Raw genomic sequence first — 22,996 nt, 5'->3', positions numbered from 1 at the left:
AAAAAGGTGATGACTATCTGTAGGAGATCAATGCCTGAACTTGAAGTCATCAGCTAAAATTAGGAAATGACAACAGTCCTGCACTGACTTCTGTAGTGATGTCCTGAACAGTGGGTGGACTGATTAACTTTGAAGTTAGGCAAGGCTGCTCCCTCTGCTCCCCTATCTGTGTGCTGCACAAAACCTCTCACCAAATCCATTAGGAATAATCCAACAGTCTGAGGTGTGACAATCCCAGGCAGTGAGGGCACTCAGACCAAACCCTCTCTGTACACAATGACATCATTATCTCCTACCTTGGCCCCTGTCAATCTGTAGATTGCTGAGTACCTTTGACCTGACACTTGACAAGAAGTCAGTTAGGCATTGGTCTGTGCAAAATATCATCAGAACCCTCGAGGAAAAGGAAACGGGGACAGTTTCCTGACCAGACTACTAAGTGTAATACAACTCAGCACCAAAGTGTTCCAACAAGCGCCAAGACCCTGGTTTGCTGAGAAAGGCCCCAACAGATATTTCATGTATGGTCACAGCACTGCCCTCATGATGGTGCAATCAGAAATGAGACTTTAGCCCAATTCCCTCTGGAACATGCATTTGCCTGGAAAATCTAACATCAGGTGCTGGAGTGTTTGCTGAGCTTTGTCTAACAAAGGATCCTGTACTGCAAGGATTGTTCCTGGAGACAAAGATCAGCACGGTGAAAGATGCTCTCTGGTCTGCCTAAAAATGACAGGTGTTTCAAGAGCATGCTGTTGCCCACGGTCGAATGCTGCCACTGTCGCCCACTAAGATCCAAAGCTAGGTGAAGAAGGATGCACTAACGCTGAGTATAGCCATTGCAGAGGGGAAGATACACAGTGTTAGAGCTTCCTGCTAATGCACATTACGTGATTCACATCTGTGTTGAAACCCCATGAACTAGTTCTCAATGATTCGTATATAAACGATAACCGATGTGCTAATGTTAAATAATTGAAATCACATGACTTGTGATGAAAATAGTAACTTGAATGTTTTCTGTTAACTACATTTGAACTTTTAATGAATAAAACATATTTTGAAATTTTAAAAAAACGATGCAACTTTCAAGACACAGGCAGAGGCAAAAGCTGTTTCTGTTTAGTTCCTATTTCAATCCATTCAGCTGCTAAAACGTTTCCAGCCACTAAGTTACATTGATATCAAAGGATCCTGTTAGAACTAATTCAGATTATTTTAAAAAATGGAATTCTGTTACTTCATTGTATTAAGATGAAAATCTTTTTAGTTCATGTTATTAAGATCAAGTCATACCAAATGCTGGATTCTGGCTTGCTGCAAATGAATTTCAATCAATTTGAGTATCAGATGTACCTTGCATTTGTTTAGCATCTTAAATGCAGAGCAATATCCAAGGTACTTTTCAGTAATCATTGAAATAAGAATAATTGCGAAACCAAAGCAGAGAAATATAAATGGAGTGTTGCAGGTTGGACAAAGGAGTGGGTTTTTAAAGGAGTCTCTGACCTGAAACATTGACTTTGTTTCTCTTCCCACAGATGCAGTGTGACCTGCTGAGTGTTTCCAGCATTTTCAGTTTTCATTACAGCTGATGTAATATTGGGTGTGCACTCTCTTAAGAGTTGTGTCACGTGACCAAGTGCTCTCCCTTGTTTCAGTGTAGAACAGAATAAAGTTGGTCTGGGTACGTAAGAAAAATGCAAACAGAGGAAATGGCTCTGTTACTTTTTTGTTTAATAAAATGCTTTCTCTGGGTAAATTGCCAGCTATCCTCTCGTATCTTAGTGGATGAGTGTGAGAGAGAGGAGACTGTGACAGAGGAAAGGGTTATTTGGATTCCCCAATGATTCTTTGTGCCAATATTCCTCAATGATTCAAACCAGGTGAAGTGTCTTGACCTGAAGTACTGGCTGTCCATTTCCCTCCATAGATACTGCCTGACCCATCGAGTTTCTCCAGCATCTGCAGTCACTTGTGTCTCAATTCTTTGTCTGCCCAGCCGTGCCATAGAATTTTTTATACTTTCCTGGCTGTCTTCATATTAGTATGTTAGCATGTATACGGGTTTCACTTTCCTATGTTACCCTTGTCTCTGGTACCTTTTGTTTTTCTACTGTCTGATCATTTGTCATAGCTCGGTTATTACATCGGTTTCAGCTACAGATCACTGGCTTGCCTCAGTTTCACACACGCTGCAACTGAATTAATTTCATAATCTGAGGCTACTCTTGCTTTAGCTCCATACCAACTCCTGCAGGTTAGAACATAGAACATAGGTATACAAAATTATGAAGGGTATAGATAGGGTAAGTGCAAGCAGGCTTTTCCATGGAGGTTGGTTGAGATTAAAACTAGAGGTCATGTGTCAAGGGTGAAAGTTGAAATGTTTAAAGGGAACATGAGGGGAAACTTCACTCAAATGATGGTGAGAGTGTGGAACAGACTGCCAGCAGAAGTGGTGAATGTGGGTTCAATTTCAACATTTAAGAAAAATTTGGCTAGGTATGTGAATAGGAGGGGTATGAGGGCTATGGTCCAGGTTCAGATGGATAGGACTAAGCAGAGTAATAGTTCAGCGTGGGCTAGATGGATCAAAGTGACTGTTTCTGTGCTGTAACCAAGTTGAACAATAGCATTGCAGAATAAAGTATAATAGCTACAGTGAAAGTGCAGTACAGGCTAATAGCAAGCTGCAAGATCATAACGAGATAGGTTGTGAGGCCAAGGATCCAATTTATCATTCTATGGAACTACTGCTGAATGAGAACTTCCAACTGAAGTCACCAAAATATAAGCTTCTGTTTAGCCACAACTTCCACAAGAGACCTGGCCCCGTTTTAAAGCAGACTATTTCGTATTTATCTGTATTTGGAAAATATGTTGCAGGGTTTTGGTTTTCTTGTGTGAAAAAATCAATAAAAAGTGATTAATAGCAAAACGTCCATCAGCAGAAGTAGGTTTAAATGGTTAATAGATTCTTCTCGTTTCACAACAACGTGTATTGTAATCTTGGTCCCACATTCAAGCCCACAATGGACATTGCAAGTGTAGCTCAGGTCAAATAGCCTGGATGTCACTGGGAAATGAAACTGATCAGAGTTGTCATCTTCAAATAGTGGGTTATTAGCATTCAAATAGTGGGTTATTAGTACTACGGGAATTGCTTGGTCACTTACACAATAGAATCAGGACTACCAGGATTCCTGGCACTACTTAAAAGAAACTAACACCATTTAAAGGGGAATTGCAATTTGGATGTCATTGCAGGTTTTCCCTATTAGCAAGAGGGGGAGATAGAGAGAGGAGCTTCATCTGTCACATGTACATCGAAATATATAAATAAATGCACCGTTTGCATCAACGACTAGCAAACTCAGAGGATGTGCTTGAGAGAGTCCATGGTGTCACCATGCTTTTGGCACCATTTGATTCTATTGATTCTTTGATTCTATTCTGTGACATAGAACATTACAACACAGTACAGGCCCTTCAGCCCACGATGTTGTGCCAACCTCTTAACCCACTCTAAAATCAATTTAACCCTTTCCTCCTACATCCCCCTCCATTTTGCTGTCATCCATGTGCCTATCTTGTGTTCCTTAAATGGCTCTAATGTATCAGCCTCTACTGCCACCCCTGGCAGGGCATTTCAAGCACTCATTGCTCTCTGTGTAAAGAACCTATCTCTGACATCCCCCCTACACTTTCCTGCAATCACCTTAAAATTATGAACCTTGTTTGAGGTTGTATACTGTTTTCAATAATTATTTGAATTTAGCCGTAGGAAATATGGTCAGAATTTATTCAAGTTATTATTTGGTCCATTTCTTACACCTAGGGTCTTGGGTAATGATAAAATAAAAGTGAGGAGTTAGATCCATTACGCTAGAGTTGGAGAGTTTGAGAAGCTTATGGGAAGAACTATTGTAAAAATGAAGAAAGTTAGAAGGGGCTATTGTTGGAGGGGCAGGAAGCCACTATACAGCAGGTTTGATGAGTGACTAGAACTGATCGTGGACCAGGTATGTGAAGTAAAGGTTTGGATAAGTTAAAGTTTGTGGTAAGTGAAGGATATTAGGCTGAAGAGGAGGGGAGGGAAGAATCTTGAGATGAGAGTGTCATGCATAAGGGTTTCATCAGCAGATGGCTGTAGGGAGGCCATATCAGAAAGGAGCAGGTGAGCGAGGGGAGTAAATTGGCTCACACATTTAGCCAGGGGCATTTGTAACATGGTTTTGGGTAACTAACAAGGCTGCAAAACTGATTGAAAAGTTTCTCAAAATAAGCTTTGACAGCAAAATAATAAATCTCACTGTTTTATAATGCAGCATGATATGGTAGAGTCTTAGAAAATGTTCACTTGCTGCTTTTTTATTATTTCAGTTACAGTATTTGTTTTTGCTATGATTATCTTTCATAGGTCTCAAGAAATCTCCTAACAACTTACTTCTGATTCAAAACTTCTTTGTGCAAAACTTCATTCTCTATTCCTTACATATTTCCATTACAATAAATCATGGTGTTAAAGTCATTGGAAAAATGTGCCATCCAACTCAATAATTAATTCTGATAAGAATTGCTACATTATGTTGAAAACATCAAGTTCTGGTTTATCAATCTTTTTTGGGTGGGGGATTATATATTAATACTATAATACATGAGAAAATTCGAAGCTATAGGAAGTTAATTGTGCTTTCCAAATGAGCAGAAATTATTTTTGCTGATAAATTGTAACTTGCAGTACAAAAGTATTTAAAATTAAAGTAAGAAAGAGGTTTTCAGAGCAAATGTTATGGTTGCTAAAAGTTTATAACACTTGAAGCAGCTATATAATTGTTTCCTTACAATTAACTTCAGTCATTCAGGTTCAAAATTGGAATTTCTCAGTGGATGTCAGACAAGAAAATGATTGCAATGATCCAAAGTATAGTCTTTTCAGACAAAGGCACGCCTTGAAGAAAAATTGATTCAGTATACATCCATGACTTCAGAACATCTGAATGTACTTTATAATCCAATAAATTATTTGAAGGTGCAATCATCATTATAATTTAGGAAAAAGTAGCAACTGACTTATACACACAAATGAAGCTGTTCAAAAAGGGAGGATGACGTAAAACTGATTTTTGGTGATATTGGTTTGGAGACATGTAAACTCTGGGGATTCGAATTTGCCAACTTCTGTCTTGTAATTATATCCTGTATCATATCCCAGTCCCTTGTCCACATCATTCTCACCCAAGCAGAACATTATCAGGTTTTGCAACCACTCATATGGGAGATGAAGAGTGTGGTTAATACATGGTAAACGGGACCCAGCTACACCTAGACCTACAGTCTACTGTCTCATCACAATTCAATCCACACCCCAATATTTTCAAACTTGGATTCTACCCCTTTGTCTCAGTATTGGGGATTATGTTTTATTTTTTTTTCATATCTTCATACAATATAGAAGCCGACCTTTTGGCCCATTGAGTTTATTTTGGCTAATCCAGCTCTCAGACCAGTCCCGTCATTGACATTCCCCAATTTAGTTAATCCTATTCTCCCATCAACTGCTTCCTGAGATGTTAAATACAAGCAGAGTTGTGGTCCTGAGGGCTATCTGTAAACAGATTTTTCTATAATCCAGAAACAAACAATTCCTATAAAGGTCAGTTAACATTACAGTTGTCTTTCAGCCCTCCGAGTCGGTGCCAACCACCAAGCTCCTGGTTACACTGATCATATTTAATTTCCCATCAATTTCCCTAGATCTTACCACATTCCTACACACCAGGACAACTTACAGTTCCCGGTTCACCAACCTGCAAACTTTATGGTGAGAGGAAAGGAGAGCACTGTGGGAAGCCACTCAGTTACAGGAAGAATGTGCAAAGAAAGCCCTGAGGTCAGGATTTCCCTGGTGACTGAAGCCAGCAAGCAATAGCTCAGCTCTGCTCAGCTAGCTTGCTATCCTAACTCTGGCTGCCTTTGCTTCATAATGCTGATAACATCCCTCAAAGTTGGTAAATCGGCAAATCAGTTTATTATTGTTACATGAACTGAGGTACAGTGAAAAGTTCTGTTTTGCGTGCCATCCACGCAGATTGTTCCATCACATCAGTACATTGGGGTAATACAAAGGAAAACAATCCTAGAATGACTTTACCAATTCTTAACAATGTGCTGTAGAAAGCATTCTGTCTGGAGGCACCATGGCTTGGTGTGGCTCATAAATGCAGGAAACTCCAGAGTGTTGTAGACACAACTCAGCACATCACACGTCACCATATACAACCCTGAGGTTCATTTCCTTGCAGGCATTCGCAGTAGTTACAAAGAAACAAAAATAAAAATAAAATAAGCAATAAATATCGAGAACATGAGTTGAAGAGTCCTTGAAAGTGAGTCCATTTGTCGTGAGAACAGTTCAGTGGTGGAGTGAGTAAAGGTATCTCCTCTGGTTCAAGAGCCTGATGGATGAGCGGTAAGAACTTTTCCTGAACCGCAGTCCTCGGTGATGGATTTTGTTTTCTTGCATCTCCATGTAGATGTGCTCAATGGTGGCGAGGGCTTTACTTATGATGGGCTGGGTTGTTTCCATTACTTTTCGTAGGCTTTTCTATTCAAGGGCATTCATAATTCCATACCAGGCCATGGTGCAACTCCATCACACATCTATAACCATTTAACACTTACAGCATGGAAACAGGCCATCTCGGCCCTTCTAGTCCATGCCGAACGCTACTCTCACCTAGTCCCACCGACCTGCACTCAGCCCATAATCCTCCATTCCTTTCCTATCCATATACCTATCTATATAAGCTTCTCATAATTTTCAATGGCATGCCAAATCTTTGCAAACTTCTAAGGAAGTAGAGGCGCTGCCGTGCTTTCTTTGTATTTGCAGTTACATACTGGACCCAGGTCCTTTGAAATGATAACACCAAGGAATTTAAAGTTGCTGATCCTCTCCACCTCTGATCCCCTGATGAGGACTGGCTCGTGGACCTCTGGTTTCCTCCTCCTGAAGTCAGTGATCAGCTCCTTGGTCTTGCTGATGTTGAGTGAGAGGTTGTGGCACCACTCAGCCAGGTTTTCAGTCTCCTTCCTATATGCTGATTCTGCACCCCCTTTGCAGGCAGACAATAAGGTGCGAGATCATAACGTGGTAGACTGCGAGGTCAAGCATTCACCTATTGCACTTGGGGAATATTCAATAGTCTGATAACAGTGGGATAGAAGCTGTCCTTGAGCCTGGTAGTACGTGTTTTCAGAGGGGGAGAAGAGAGAGTGTCTGGGGTGGGTGGGGTCTTTGATCATGTTGACTGTTTACTGAGGCAGTGTCCAAGGAGGGGAAGCTCGTTTCTGTGATGTGCTGATTAAAACAATCATCTACCTGTATGTCAGCACTGCACTGGCTAGGATTCTCTTCTCTTTCAAACATCAGCCTCACTGACAGCATCTCAAATGGTAGGGATTGCCAAACTGAGAAGTCACCAAATGAACACTGAGAATCAAGCAGGGCCCGGAGTAAGTGTATTTAACCTAAATGCAAAGTATAGTTAATAGATGAATATGCAAATTCTGCACTGCCAGATGCTGAATTTCAGTATTGGGGTTTTTATCACTGTCTTATATGATTTGTTGATTGGTTGATGTGCTTAAGGAATTTGCTTGCAAACAACAAGAGGTATAGTTTAAAATGTAGTTGCATGGGTCAAATATTACTAAGCTCCTTCATCTGCCAGATGTGTAATTGAGAAAGCCTTTGGCCCTGAACACAACTGAAGTACTGCCAGAAAAATAATCCACGTTTTTCTCGCATGTTATGTTCTGCACAACTTTGCTATCGCTTGTCAAATACAAACAGGATTTTAGTTCAAAGATCATCTGTATTTTACTGATGTGGAAGCAATAGATTTTCAATCATCTAAGACAGGAATGTCAAAAAATTTCAAAACGTTTGCTGCTGATACTTGCTAAAAGAGACCCTGAAGACTGTTTTAGTGTGAACAGTGATAAAATGATGCTGTGATCTAAAAACAAATCAAAATGCAGACATAGATGGTCAAAGAATAATTGTCAATTATATATATTTATAAAAAGCCATGTTTTTCTCAAACTGAGTGCAATGAAATGTTAAGACCCAAGAGACTGTAGATGCTGGAATCTGGGGCAAAAAGCAAACTGCTGTAGGAACTCAATGAGTCAGGCAGCATCTGTGCAGTGAGAGATCATCCAGGACTGCCGCTTGAAATGATGACTATCCCTCTGTCTCCACAGATGGTGCCTGACCCACTACCTTCCACCAGCAGTTTGCTTTTTTGACTCAATTAAAGTTCATAGCTTTATACGGTTTTGCTTTTTATATAAAACAAAAGAAAAACAAATTAGCTGCTCACAAACATTCTAACAATTTTTCCCCATTTTCTGTTGACATTCTGTGTATTTCTCAGATACTGTGAAGCATTATATCAGCCTTGGTCATCTCAGAGTTAGAAAATTAAATTTCAAGGGAAAACTCCGATCTCAATTCTGATTGAACACTGCCCCCGTAAAAGAAGGGCATGGAGACCCTCGTTCAGTCCATTCACGGTACTCCAGATCAGCTTCAGTGGAGCAGGCAGTTCAGCAATGCTCCTACTATTGTTACAGGTAATCTGTGTACTTTCCTGTGGAAATTTTCACAGTCCTCCCAACCTAAACAAAATCTCAGTTTGGAATACTTGACGTCGCGTTGTTGTATTGGCTGAATTGTTTATTACTGTCACATATACTGAGATACAGAGGAAAAACTTTTGTTCCTCAATAATTGATCATTAATTGCCCCATTACCTCTTCACGGCTCGCTACACATAAGGCTGAATGTAATTAATAATACTATAGTTTGTTTTCAGTGCCTTCTCTAACATTAGGTTCCACATATTGCAGGTAAAATTTCCATACCCTTGAGGCAAAAAGTAAATGAGGGAATGCACATTTAGATTATTAGTTTTTGAAAATATAGGGAAAACATATCAGACCATAAGACATAGGAGCAGAATTAGGCCACTCGGCTCATCGAGTCTGCTCCGCTATTCCATCGCGACTGAGTCATTATTCCTCTCAATCCCATTCTCCCGGTGTCTCTGCATATCCTTTGACACCCTGACTAACCAAGAAGCTATCAACTTCGGCTTTAAATATACCTGCACAGCCGTCTATGGCAATGAATTCCACAGATTCACCACCCTCTGGCAGCAGAAATTCCTCCTCTTGTCTGTTCTAAGCGGACATCTCTGTATTCTGAGGCTGTGCCTTCTGGTCTTGGTCTCACCCACTATAGGAAATATCCTCTCCACATCCACTCTGTCTAGGGTTTTCAATATTCAATAGGTTTCATTAAGATCCCCCCCTCATTCTTCTAAACCGCAGAGAGTCCAGATCCAGAACCATCAAAAGTTCCTCATACATTAACACTTTCATTCCTGGAATCATTCTCACGAGCCTCCTCTGGACCCTCTCCAATGCCAGCACATCTTTCCTTAGCTACGGGGCCCAAAGCTGCTCACAATACTCCAAGTGCAGTATGACCAGTGTCTTATAAAGCCTCAACATCACATCCTTGCTCTTATATTCTAGTCCTCTCAAAATGAATGTTAACATTACATTTGCCTTCCTCACCGCCGACTCAACCTGCAAGTTAACCTTTAGGGAATCCTGCACAAGGACTCCCAAGTTCATTTGCATCTCTGATTTCTGAACTTTCTCACCACCTGGAAAATAATCCAAGCTTTTATTCCTTCTACCAAAGTGCACGACTATGCATTTGCCTAAATGATATTCCATCTGCTACCTCTTTGCCCATTCTCCTAATCTGTCCAGTTCCGTTTGCAGAGTCTCTGCTTCCTCAACACCACCTATCTTTGTATCATCTGCAAACTTGGCCACAAAGTCATCAATTTCATCATCCAAATTTGTAAAGAGATGGGGAAGCAGTGGTGCTATTCTGTCAAGTAGACAGATAAAACGTTATATCAAAATGTTTCTTCCTTCCAAGGTTAAAATTGAGCCTATGTTAGTATTGTACTGAACCACAAATTATATCTGAATTATATATTATTGTGATCAGCTATATTAGTGATTCAATTCAGATACATTTATTTATCACATGTACATTGAAACACACAGTGAAACGCTTTGTTTCTGTTAACAGCTAACACAACCTAAGCTTGCGCTGGGGGCAGCCCACAAGCGCTACCACACATTGCAGTGCCCACATAGCATGCCGACAATGTCCAACAGAACAACAGCAACAAGAAAATAGCAGCAAATCAACCCCTTTTCATCTCTCCCACCAACACACCCACCCACTCTCACACACAGATAGACCTCCAACCCTAGGACATGCCGCCTCCAGGCCTGATGATGGGACCAGGAACCCTAGGCCTCAAACTCTGGGCTCTCTGATTATCAGCCCTTGTTCCTCCTGCCTCCATGGACTTCCTATCCCAGGAGCCACCTACCTGGAGGGGGACCACCAGCCCTTGTGGGTCTTCATCCACAGCACTTCCTGGCCCTTCTCATAAATTTTCATGAGAATTCTCATTTTTCCTCATGAATTACAGACGGATACACAATGGCTATAAGGGGTTTGTTATTATACAAAAGGTCCATTTTTATTGTCTAAGATAACATTAAAATTTAACCTGTACTCTCACCATCCTATTTTTCAAATTGAGATACTACGGGATGAGATACCGAAAATCAAGACAAAAATGGCAGATACTGAAAATCTGAAATAAAGTCAGAAAATGCTGTAAATACTCAGCAAGTCGGGCAGTATCTGTGGGATAGAATCTGTGGTGTTCAAGAACAATGATGCAGAACTGTACAAGAAGTCTAGGTACAACCTATAGAAGGTTACTTTAAGAGCGAAAAAACAACTCCAATTCAAATTAGAGATGGCATTGGATGCACATCAGCTCTGGCAGGTTTTGCAGGCCATTACTTCCTCCAAGGTGAAAACTAACATCATAAATGGCCGTGATGTTTCACTCCCAGATGAGCTCAACACCTTTTATGTACGCTTGAAAGTGAGAATAAACCTACACCCACACAAATCCCTGCAGAATCTGGTAACCCTATGATCTCCATCCTGGAGGCTGACATTAGAACATCTTACAAGGGGTGAACCCTCGCAAGCCATCAGGCCCTGATGGTGTACCTGGTAGGGCACTGACCAACTGGCTGGAGTGTTCAAGGGCATCTTAAATCACTCACTGCTGCAGTCAGAGGTTCCCACCAACTTCAAAAGGGCGACAATCATAGCAGTGCCTAAAAAGAGCAGAGTGAGCTGCCTCAACAACTATCACCCAGTTACACTCACATCTACTGTGATGAGGGGCTTCGAGAGGTTGGTCACGGCCAGAATCAACTCCTGCCCAAGCAAGGAGCTGGACCTACTGCAATTTGCCTATTGCCACAATAGGTCTACGGTGGTGCAATCTCACTGGCTCTCCACTGGGCCTTGCATCACCTGGACAACAGCAATACCCATGTGTTTATTAATTACAGTTCAGCGTTCAATACAATCATACCCTCAGTACTAATCAACAAACTTCAAAATGTGGGCCTCTGTACTTCCCTCTGCATCTAGATCCTTAACTACCTCATTGGAAGACCACAGTCAGTGCAGATCAAAAATAACATTTTCTCCTCATTGACGATCAACACTGGAGCACCTCAGGGGTGTGTGCTTAGCCCACTGCTCTACTCTCTCTATACCCACAACTGTGTGGCTAGGCACAGCTCAAATGCCATCTGTAAATTTGCTGATGACACAGCTATTGTTGGCACAATTTCAGATGGTGACAAGAGGTGTACAGGAGTGAGATCGATCCATGGTTGAGTGGTGTCTCAACAACAACCTTGCGCTCGACGTCAGTAAGACCGAGGAGTTGATTGTGGACTTCAAGAAGGAGAAGTCGAGGAACACACATCAGTCCTCATCGAGGGATCAGCCGTGGAGAGTGAGCAGTTTCAAGTTTTTGGGTGTCAACATCTCTGAAGCTCTATCCTGGGCCCAACATATTGACGTAATTGCAAAGAAGGCACAACAGTGGCTATATTTCATGAAGAGTTGGAGGATATTTAGTATGCCGTTAAATACTCTAGCAAATTTCTACAGATGTACCGTGGAGAGTATCTATTGGTTGCCTCACCCTCCAGTATGGAGGGGCCGCTGCACAGGATCGGGAAAAGCTGCAAACACAGCCAGCTCCATCATAGGCATCAGTTTCCTCCCCCCACACCAGCATTAAAGACATCTTCAAAAGGTGAGGCATCCAAAAGGCAGCATCCATCATTAAGGGCACTCATACACTCATCACCCAGGGCATCCGCTCTTCACACTGCTACCACCAGGGAGAAGGTACAGGAGCCTGAAGATATACACTCAACAGTTTAGGAACAGCTTCTTTCCCTCTGCCATCAGATTTCTAAATGGGTAAGGACCAAACTATGAACATTACCTCATTATCTTTTGCTCCCTCTTTGCCCTACTTATTTAATTTAGTTTTAGATGTACATTTTTATTTTAATTTATAGTTCTTATGTATTGGATGGTACGGCTGCAAAACAACTAATTTCACAACATATGCTGGTGATATTAAACCTGATTCTGATTCTGAAGGGAAATAGATTTAACGTCTCAGGTATGAGACCATCCGTAAGAACTAATAAAGGGTCTCAAACATGAAATATTAACTTCCTTTGGCTTTGCACAGATGCTACCGGACCTGGTGAGTATTTCTACCATTTTCTTTTCTTACCATGTCTGTAACACTAGTCCCCTTGCTTATGGGAATGATGCATCCATTCTAACACAACATCCTTTCGTATTATTCCTTAACCATCAGAGTTAATTTGCTTTCCTCTTAAAAAGTACCTTCTTCAATGGACAATACCATCATTACTTTTTATGCCAAGAACATTTTTTTTACTACTCTTTAAAAGCAGTCTCAGTGGCAGTTTCTGATGCTGGAATGTAGTAATGTAAAGATTTTACTGTTTACTTCAAGAGGCCTTGGCAAGTCCTTCTCCCATGATGCAAAGCACATTGTAAATATGCACCCCACCCGATGCCCAAATTTCTTCCCTTTGTTCTTCATTCCAAAGATATTGCAATGTGGTTTTATGTTTTCCTGCAGATTGACATTAAGCTCACATAATTAGCCATTTTTCACATATTTACTTCGGCAATGGGTGTCTGGGGACTACTCATCTTCAATGGCACCAGCTCTGAATGCAATTCTGCACAAATGTCTTTACTTTCCCGCGGAAGCCCTTGGCAAGCTGTATGGAGAGGAACCCTAGCTCTTTTTATTTTTATCTCCATGTGCCCCAAGTTCACTTGGAAGCAATTTGTGCCACGTTTGCTTGTGTTTTAACAGAAATCAGTTAACTCAACACAAGCTGAGAACTAAACCTGAAGCTGAAAGCAAAAACCAGACTGCTGGAGGAACTTGGCAGCAACTATAGAGGGAAATGGACAATCGATGTTTTAACCCAAAACATTTACTATTCATTTGCCACCAAGATGCTCCCTGACTTCCTCCAGCAGTTTGTTTTTCACCCCAGATTCCACCATCTGTAGTCTCTTATATCTCCACAAGCCTGAAACTAACTGGGTAACTCAGTATCATATTTGAGTTACATTTACCCACTGAGTGACGATGTTGCTGTTGAAAGTTTTGGGGAAAAAATAACGACCTTTCACCCTTTAATGCTAGTGTCTTTTGCATAGAGCATAGAACAGCAGAGCAGAGAAACCAGCCCTTTGGCTCACAATGTAGTGCAGAACTAACTAAATTAGTAATCAACTGCCCAACTAAACTAATTCCTTCTACCTGCACAATGTGCATACCCTTCATTTTCTGCACATTCACGTGCCTATCTAAGTCAAAGTCAAAGTACATATATGTTACCATATACTACCTTGAAATTTATTTTCTTGTGGGCATTTGCAGGAAAATAAAGAAATTAAATAGAATTTATGAATAATTATATATAAAGAGCCTCGAGAATGCTTCTATCGTATTGGTCTCCACCATAACCCAGGCAGCCACCACTGTGTATAAAAAAACTTGCCCATACATCTCCTTTGAACTTACCACTCTCACCTTAAATGCATGCCCTCTCTTAGACATTTCAAAAGATACTGGCTATCATAATCTTATAAACCTCTATCAGATCTCCTCTCGGCCTCCATTGCTCCAGAGAAAACAAACCAAATTTGTCCAACCTCTCGTTATAGCACATGCCTTTAATCCAGGCAACATCCTGATAAATCTCTTCTGCACTCTCTCCAAAGCCTCGACGTCCTTCCTATAATGGGGTAACCAGAATTGAATGCAATATTGCAGATGTAGCTGAACTGGTGTTTACTAGACTTTTATAAGAGTTTACTGGAGTCTTAACTTTTGGTTAAGTAATACTGAAGTGCCAGATAACCTCCTGCTTCAGAGCAGCTAACCGATGAGAAATGTTAGACTCAACTAGCTCCATCACAGGCACAACCTCCTAACAGCTGAGGATATCTTCCAGGGGTGACACCTCAAGAAAGTGGCATCTACCACTAAGAGCCCTCACTATCCAGGACATGCCCTCTTCCCGTTAGCACCACCAGGGAGGAGGTACAGGAACAAGAAGACTGACACTATTATTTAGGAACTGCTTCTTCCCCTCCATGATCAGATTTCCGAACAGTCCTTGAACCTATGTATGCTATGTCCTTATTCCTTTTATTTCGCATTATTTATTTGTTTTGTAATTTATAATAATTTATGTCCTTGCACTGTACTGCAGCGGTGAAACAACAAATTTCACGTCATGTAAGTCAGTATAATAAACCTGATTCTGATTCTGATCTGCAGCCACATGGTGATTTGATTAGTGCATTGCTGCGGTATGGGAAAGAAAGCAGGAATTTGAGCACAGTTTAAAATGTTGATCTGCAAGTGAGATTTTACCATTTAGAAATGACCTTTACGTGATATGTTGCATTTCACAGAATGGAAATGTTTGTGTAATGCAGAATTTGATTTGAGTGAATGAGTTTCACTGCAGCCTCTTTTAAAGTTTTGTGATCCATGATTTCATCAAATACATACTTGAAATGCTGCCAAATCCTCTAGAGCCAAACTATTTTACAGTGGAGGGAAGAAATAAATAAATCTCATAGGGCTACAATCTTATCAGAATGAATCAAAATTACAAGTATTGTTACATACTGAAGGAACGTGGCGGACCCAAATTAGAGACTGGAAAGTTCAAAGCATGCTATGTACCAGTGACTAAAAGATGCAACAAAGCACTTCTTTCAAAGTTGATAGTTAATAATTTTCCTAATCGTACGCTGCACAAATGGTGATCTTAACTGGGTCGGATTCGCAGTGAAATAATAGATTTGGTCATAAAAACACCCCATAAACAATCCACGCTGTTCTCTACTCGGTTGAAAGAGAGGTTTCTGATGGCTTTGATCTTGGCGAAGGAGCTTAAGGACAAAGAGCACATATGTAGCCAATCAACCAGCCTGCAAGCATGTGGCAGGGAAGGAGCAGCGTTAGGCTCGGGTATATTTTTGTGAATTGTCAACCCGTATTTTCTGTTTTGACAAGCTCAATGTTTCGTTAAAAAATCGTTAATTCAAGTTAATCCGCGTAAATAATATAAGAAATATATAAAGATAATAAAGCAAATAGGTCCCCAGAGATTCAATGACTTCACAAACAAGTTATAACAGGTAATCTTATCACGATAAAAGGCCAATTTTTGCAATCTCTTAGCTAATGATAGCTCTCGTATTGTACTGCATTTGTGTGAGAATTCTTATTCTGACTTTCATCTGCGTCCGGTGACCGAGCCGATGATAAAAAATCAGGGTCTCCATTTAGCGTTAAGTATTATGGAAGATGGATTGTTGAAAATTTACCCGCCAGCGGACCTGAATTCTATTCATTTTACTTTTGGTAAAATCCAACATGCAATAAATATCTTGCTGGCATTTGCTGGATCAAATTATTTTTAGTTGATGCTTTCAACTGAAACTTCTCTGAATATGAGTTTCACGTCTATTTACATCTGAGTTGACGAATTTCTGACATGCGGTGCATTTTAGCCACTTAATGGAAACTTTGAAACGGCGGGAGAACGGCTAATGATGGTAAAAAGGACAGGTTCTGTTTTGGCAACGTGAATGTTTTAAAGCGGGTGATCCAACGAGTGAAAATCTGATAACTTCTGTCACCCACTTCTGTTCTTCAGCCTAATAAAAACAATTCCTATATGCATTACCAGACCAAATTTATCAGGATGAGTCTGGGAACTTTCCTGTGATAATTTGGTCCATTAAAAAGATAATACCTCAATTGCTGACGTGAACAGCATTTTAAGAAGTTAAAAAAAAGTGGAGTAAATGAAATGCTCAATATTCTTTTCACTTCCAGTCTTCGTGGGTGTTGTTTTACTTAGGTTGCAAGTCAATTTCGACCATTCTTAAGAATAACTGATTTTCAGCGCATCCGCTAGTGTTTCAGCAGGGCTTGGGTGCAATGATCAATTACGCCACTAGGTGCAGCTCACGCACATTTTACACGCGGTTCAGCCGCGGTCACCACCTCATTTACTGTTAACTGGACGCATGAGGGTTTTTAGATAAATCACTCCGTTATTAGTACAAAGTTGTCACTTTTTCTTAAAGACTGATATTGGTAAAGTGTTGTTTGATAACGGTTTATGGGAAATCAAACTGACAAAAAAGAGGAAGTTTATCTTAATCTGTAAACTGTTATTCCGGATATAAGCTGTCGTATAAAATAAATCAAATTACACACTGCATGAAGGGCCCTTTGCACACAAAATGTTGATATTATAAGTAACCTAAGCGCAGGAAAACTGATTTATCTAAACTTTCCATCCATCCAGGATAGTACAGTGGACACCAGTCAGTCTTGGCAATATCAGCACTGGGTCTCATCTACTGCTCCCCGGGGAACAGCGTGAATGAATTTGATGTCATGTTACATAGAACAGTATATCACGCAACAGACCCTTCGGCCCACGATGTTGTTACGAACTAATTAAACTAATCACAATTAATCAATTCTGCCTATACATGGTCCATGTCCTTCCATTGTCTGCATATTCAAATATAATCACACATCGGACCCCTCAAAATCTGGGTCACCAGTCCTTCCTTCCCACTTCACCCCTCAGCAACCTCCGCCTCCTGTTTATTTTGTCCCCACATTTAGAGGTAACTCTCCATCTCGCCTAGTCCTCCTCCCCTCGTTAACCATGAGGCTAACCACGGTCACGATCTCTCCGCCCAGAGGCGACCTTTACTTCAGCATCCTCCGATTCTCCCTAACCTTAATGAAAGCTCTGCTCCCTCTTCTCCTTTGCTGCAGAGAAAGTCCCAATGAAAAAGAATTACCAAGGTGAAGTGTATGTGGGGGCGTCCTCCATTTCTACAGTTGGGTATTACAAGATGAAAACACTAGGATTTTACAGGTCATCCTGGGGTCCATCGTATGGTTATGCTCTGTCTTATCTCTCGCCGTCTTCGATGGCTTTACTTTCCGTATCCTTCCAAGAAAAAGTTGTCAATCTGATCTGCCTACTCTCGATTTGTTTTCAATCATTGCATGACCTGTCTTTGAACGTTAAAATGTCAGAATATCAATATCACGAGCATACGCTGTGAAATGTGTTGTTTTGCGGCAGCAGAACTTTGCAATAATAAAACAATCTATAAATTGTAATAATATTTTAAAAATCAAATTGAACAAGTAGTGCAAAAAGAGAGCAAAAAAGAAAATAGTGAGGCAGTGTACAGAAATCTGATGGCGGAGGCAAAGAAGCTGTTCCTAAAACGTTGAGTGTGTGTCTGTTTTCAGGCTCTTTTGCCTCCTACTTGATGGTAGCAATGACAAGAGGGTGATGGGGGTCCTTAATGATGTATGACTCCTTTTTGTAGCTTCGCCTTTTAAAGGTGTCTTCGATACTAGGGAGGTTAGCCCATGATGGACTAAAAAAAGGAGTTGGGTTCCACGCGAACAGCCGCTTTGTTGTAAATCACAACAAAAGGAGGATTTTTAAAAATCTTTACATTTGCAGGAGACAGACACATGTTGAGATGAACGTTTCAGAGAGAATTCAGAAACCCTTATTCTCATTATCCTGGCAATTAAGAACAAACAACCCAATCTCCTTTCAATGGAGGTTTAGTGATTTTTGTCTGGGTGGTTTTGATATTGATCACACAAAATAAAAAAAATCAAAGGTAAATATGTAGGACAAAGTAAGAGCCTTGTTTTTGATTGTGATTTGAGTGTTTTTTTTAAACCTGGTCTAGGTGCGTATGTTATTATGTACTCCGGGATCTGCACTTGGGTGGGGTAAAGGACAGAGTTCTTTTGAATTCTGTTCGTGTAATGATGTGGTTTGAAACCCCAATGCGAGAGAGACACTGTGTGTTTGCAATGCGCTTTAAACTGTCATAGAGCAGAATTTCTCCCAAGGAAACTGGAATTACACAAAGAGGGTCAGAGAGAGGAAACGAACCCACTCCAGTGACGGCTGGGAATTTTAAGCCTTCCCCATCTTATAAAAACCAGCTGAAAACATAACGTTTGCTGTTGTCAAAAGTAGAACGATTTATTACAAATACTGAACAACCCAGTGTTAGAAGTGCAGATGCAGAGGAGAATGAGAAATGCACAAAGGGTTACTCTGATTTCCAGAATTACTTTTTTATAATAGAATTCTGTAACATTATATTTCTACAGGGTACAAACAAAGCCGAGCAGGGCAGATGATTAACATTGGTTTGTATTAGAGGTGTACTCCAGTATTAAAATGCTAAATCGCTAGGTAACGAGCAGGAACCATTGACTGCATAGTAAATAAACCAAAGTACTGTTTCAATATTTTCAAAGCACTATTCTATTTTATTGTACGCTTTATTATTTCAAGTTATAAAAAAATTAAAAGCAAATCTGATTTTTGTTTTTAAAAGGTAAATGCGTCACAAGTTTAAATCGTTCGTGACTAAATTTTAGAGTATATTGCAAACGTTTAATAGAACTAGTAATTTTTGCACCATGTAATCCTGCACATTTTAACATTTCATTGAATTCTGTCTTTGATCAACAAACCTAGTTTTGTTGGATAACAGCAAATAGAAGCAGCATCATTGTGTAAACCAAATTACCCTTTTTCATTTTCTTTCCTTGTTTTGACGGTAGTAAAGCAAATCTCTGAGTCGTTAACTTTTGTTTTAGTTGAATCCTATGCCTTTTTTCGGCCTCGCTTTCTCCCTTTTTCCACTGAAAGTCAGCGTAAACCCCGTCTGCACCTGTACTAGGAAAATAGCCACCGGTGTTTCCGAATTTCAGACTGACGTAACCTGGCTACCGAGTGTTGGGAAAGAACCATTTAGGAAATAAATAGATTTTAATAATACACCCAATAATTTTTATATAAAAACTTCAGTTTCATAAAGGGAATTCCTAACAAAGCCTAACTTGTATTTGCTGCGAACTTTAAATTAAAGCTGAAAATTCTGGTTATGTACTAAGTCTGGGGAGGAACTGATAGGAAGTGATCAGCAAATCATAATTTGATATCCTTTACTAAAAGTGAGATTATTTTCCGTTCCTGAATCACTAACCCCAATTATTTTTTTCGGAAAAGAGAATTGTTCTAAATGAGTCGGAGTCTTCATTGCGCTCCCCCGGCATAAAACGTTAAGTGTGAACAACCTCAGAAACAGCTCTTCATGGATATATTGTTTTATCCTGTCTGATAACCGTGTAGTATATTTGTTTCTATGAAGAGATCACCACTTTAAGCATATGGAAAACATAGTTCTCTTGAAGCTTATGAGCATCTGTAAGAAAAAATTATTTTTGTTTAACTACTGAAGGCCTCCGTGGTCCCCAGGGAGTAACAGAGTTACCAAAATTCGACGGCAATATATAAAACAGGGGGGAAGGGAACTGGATGCAATATGCATTTATTACAAAACACAACGCCATATAGCTTTTCTTAAAATAAATCAAGAACTTCACAACATTCAGAGCCCAGTCTCAAGAAATAAAAGTTTGGTTTCCAATTAAAGTATAAAAAAATAATAATATTTCACAACAAAGTTCTGAGTTTGTGCCCGCAGTGTTCTTCCTTGTTTTACAACACGATTTCCCAGTCTCGCCACACGGTATCCGGTGGGATTGAAGCCTTGCAGAAGACATGCAAATAAATAGATAACATTGAATCCACGGACCAACATTGCCTGATCTCCCGGTAGAATTCTAGGTATACCCACATCCGCAACCCAGTATTTAAGTGCTCTTGACAATTGATTACACTTAGTTCATCTTTAAAATGTTCTTAATGTGCTGGCGTAGAGTTCCCACGTAGCAAATCAATGTGCCTGAAAGTCAACGAGAAAGTGGCGTGAATTAATCGAAAAGGAACTAACAGTAAACAATTTTAATACCAGTTGCCAGCCCCTCACTGGGCGCTTCTGAGGTGTACCAGACCTTTGTAGTCATAAAAACGAATGCGGATGTTTTGTTTCACGTGCAGTATGGACCGCCACGGCCGACCATTATTTGGATGTAGTGAAACACATATTTTGTTTTTAAAAAGTGCGGAAGATGTATCGATAGAGTGTGAATTTGCAGATTATAAAAGTAATCAAATTTGGAAATTTTGTTTTTTGGGAGAGAGCAGATTTGGGGTGTTTTGAGTATTGGACTGTGTGCAGATTAGAATACACGGTGACTGTAACAGTAACATTTGCTAAGATTTAAATTCAAGATACCAGTGAGAACCGGGGTCGCTCCATTGCCGCATGTTGACTTAAACTTTCATTTACGCTATACATCCACAACCAATAAATAGCCTGGACAAGGGAAATACGCAATTGCTGAGTTTCACAACTTAAAATGCTGTTTGATCTTACCAGTTATTCTCCTAAATTCCTTCTTATACTCAGAGGACAGGACGCAAAGCAAATAAACACATACAAGGAAAAAAACAGAGAGAAAACATAGTTTGAAGGGGGCATACGTGAAAGGGTAACTAAACTGCATGCGGCTGGTATCATCTGGGAACGCTTGAAACTCAGATGAAAAGAGCTCATTATTGCTAGGTGTTTATTTAACCCCTTCTACATAGCACGGGTTATACATGTCATTATCTTTTCGAGCAGCTGCCTGTTTCGGTTACATAGTGGAAACAAGGGGCCTATTTTGAAAACATCTCGACAACAAGTCCTTCACATTTACCTGATTGGTAGCAGTCGCTAAGGCCCAGCAGACAAGGGCCAAGATTCCTCCATCCTCCAGACAGAGAAAGCATAACTGAGTCTCTCGTGTGACAGATAACTACAGCTCGTCACCTTGCTGTCCATTTCGTCGTTCTGCAGCACTTGGTAAAGGAAGTCGATGTACCTAGTGGCCAGTTTAAGGATTTGGATTTTACTGAGTTTATCTGAAGGCAGAGTGGGAATGATTTTCCGAAGAGTTGCAAATGCATCATTCAGGGACTGTGTCCTCTGGCGTTCCCTCACGTTGGCTACAACTCTCTGGGTATGAATATCTTCCAAACTTTGGGCAAGAGGAGAAATTTTCATGCCTTTCTTCCCGGTACTGGGTCTATGAGACCTTTGGCCTGAACGCCTCTTTCTGCCATTTCTCTTCTGCTGCGCGTCCTGTTCCCCCTCGCTGTTGCTTGAACTGTCCACAGGAGAAAACGGGGAATTGGAATCCTCCTGCATATTGTGGTCAACCAAGCTTCGAAGATTGGCGGCAGCAAGCAGGGAAAACAGACCCTGTAAATAGAAATGGTGAATTTGTAAAAATAAACAAACTTACAGATGTGCTTAACAACTTTACTCCCAGCGGTCCTTAGTTCTTCTTTCTATCTTTCACTGGTTTCGTGGGGGTTTTAGCTTTCAAGATCCAAGAGAGGGCCCACATCCTGGGGAAGCTCAGAACTGATTGGGCCACATTCCCTCTAATGAGTGGGAGTATTCTGTTGGCAAACAGAGCAGAAAACACCCACTAACATCTGTATAAAATCAGCCTGCGGACCAACTCCCATTTTTTTCCCAAAGAATAAAGTTGATCTTAAAGGATATCTTAGTGGAATGCACCCGGCTACAAAGCGTTTCATGTTAACGAAGCTTGCAAATAAGGCCGGCGGTGGTTAAATCGGGAGGAATTCGCGATTCAGGAACAAAAGATGGAAAGGTTACACTTTGAGACATCATGAATTCGGACTGTGAAGTATAACTCTGCTTAAACATTAGTCACTTCAGTTGGTTGGTCGGACTAAGAATTTTAGGCTTTAGATTATTTTAAGGTTGTAACACGTAGATATAGCGTTGATAGATTTCCACCAGAAATGAAATGCTCTGTGGATTCTAAACATCTGTTTGAATTCTGCTCATAAGAATTAATGTGCATTTTTCATAAGATGACCACAGGCCGTTCCTTTGTTGATTCTGTACTACCGACCGCTAACTCTAGATTGCAAATTCATTTTAAAAAATGTATTTCTCTTTTATTTGCTCTTTTGCTAAATTATACGGACTGGCGACGCAGTCTGAACGGACATGCAAATTAATACACCGGGATTTTTTCATTCACCTAATTTCTCGCCGACTCTAATTAAAGTGAATTTAAATGTAAAAATGCAATTAATTCTGCTTGTAGTGCTGATGTATCTGCCCTTCAGGTCAAACATTTTATGAGGCATCCGCTCGCATCTGAAGATAACGGAGAAGCAGCCGACTGGGAGAAAACTGCCTGTAAAGGAGCAAATGTGAACAACTTTAAGTACTAGCCAATTCGTTCCATTTTGATTTCATGGAGAAAAACTTTGATTTATTGCAAAGTACACTTCAAAGTAATTTAAGGAAATTCAAGGAAAAGTATGATTTTTCAAAAAA

General features: G+C 40.3%; 1 protein-coding gene across 1 annotated transcript; it reads right to left on the bottom strand.

Annotated features, from left to right (window-relative positions):
- Nucleotides 1–18,689: 18,689 nt before the first annotated feature.
- LOC134340076 (twist-related protein 2-like) lies at nt 18,690–22,351 on the bottom strand. The gene is made up of 3 exons (XM_063036902.1): nt 22,301–22,351; nt 21,330–21,874; nt 18,690–20,470 (listed from the first exon to the last, which is right to left on the bottom strand). Exons 1-2 carry the CDS (start codon nt 22,349–22,351, stop codon nt 21,347–21,349), a joined length of 579 nt encoding a protein of 192 aa, XP_062892972.1. The 3' UTR covers nt 18,690–20,470; nt 21,330–21,346.
- Nucleotides 22,352–22,996: the final 645 nt, after the last annotated feature.

Source organism: Mobula hypostoma, chromosome X1 (assembly GCF_963921235.1).
Source record: "Mobula hypostoma chromosome X1, sMobHyp1.1, whole genome shotgun sequence".
Taxonomy (NCBI): Eukaryota; Metazoa; Chordata; class Chondrichthyes; order Myliobatiformes; family Myliobatidae; genus Mobula; species Mobula hypostoma.
The sequence above is the reverse complement of the archived record's forward strand: the minus strand, read 5'-3'. Positions and strand labels throughout refer to the sequence as shown.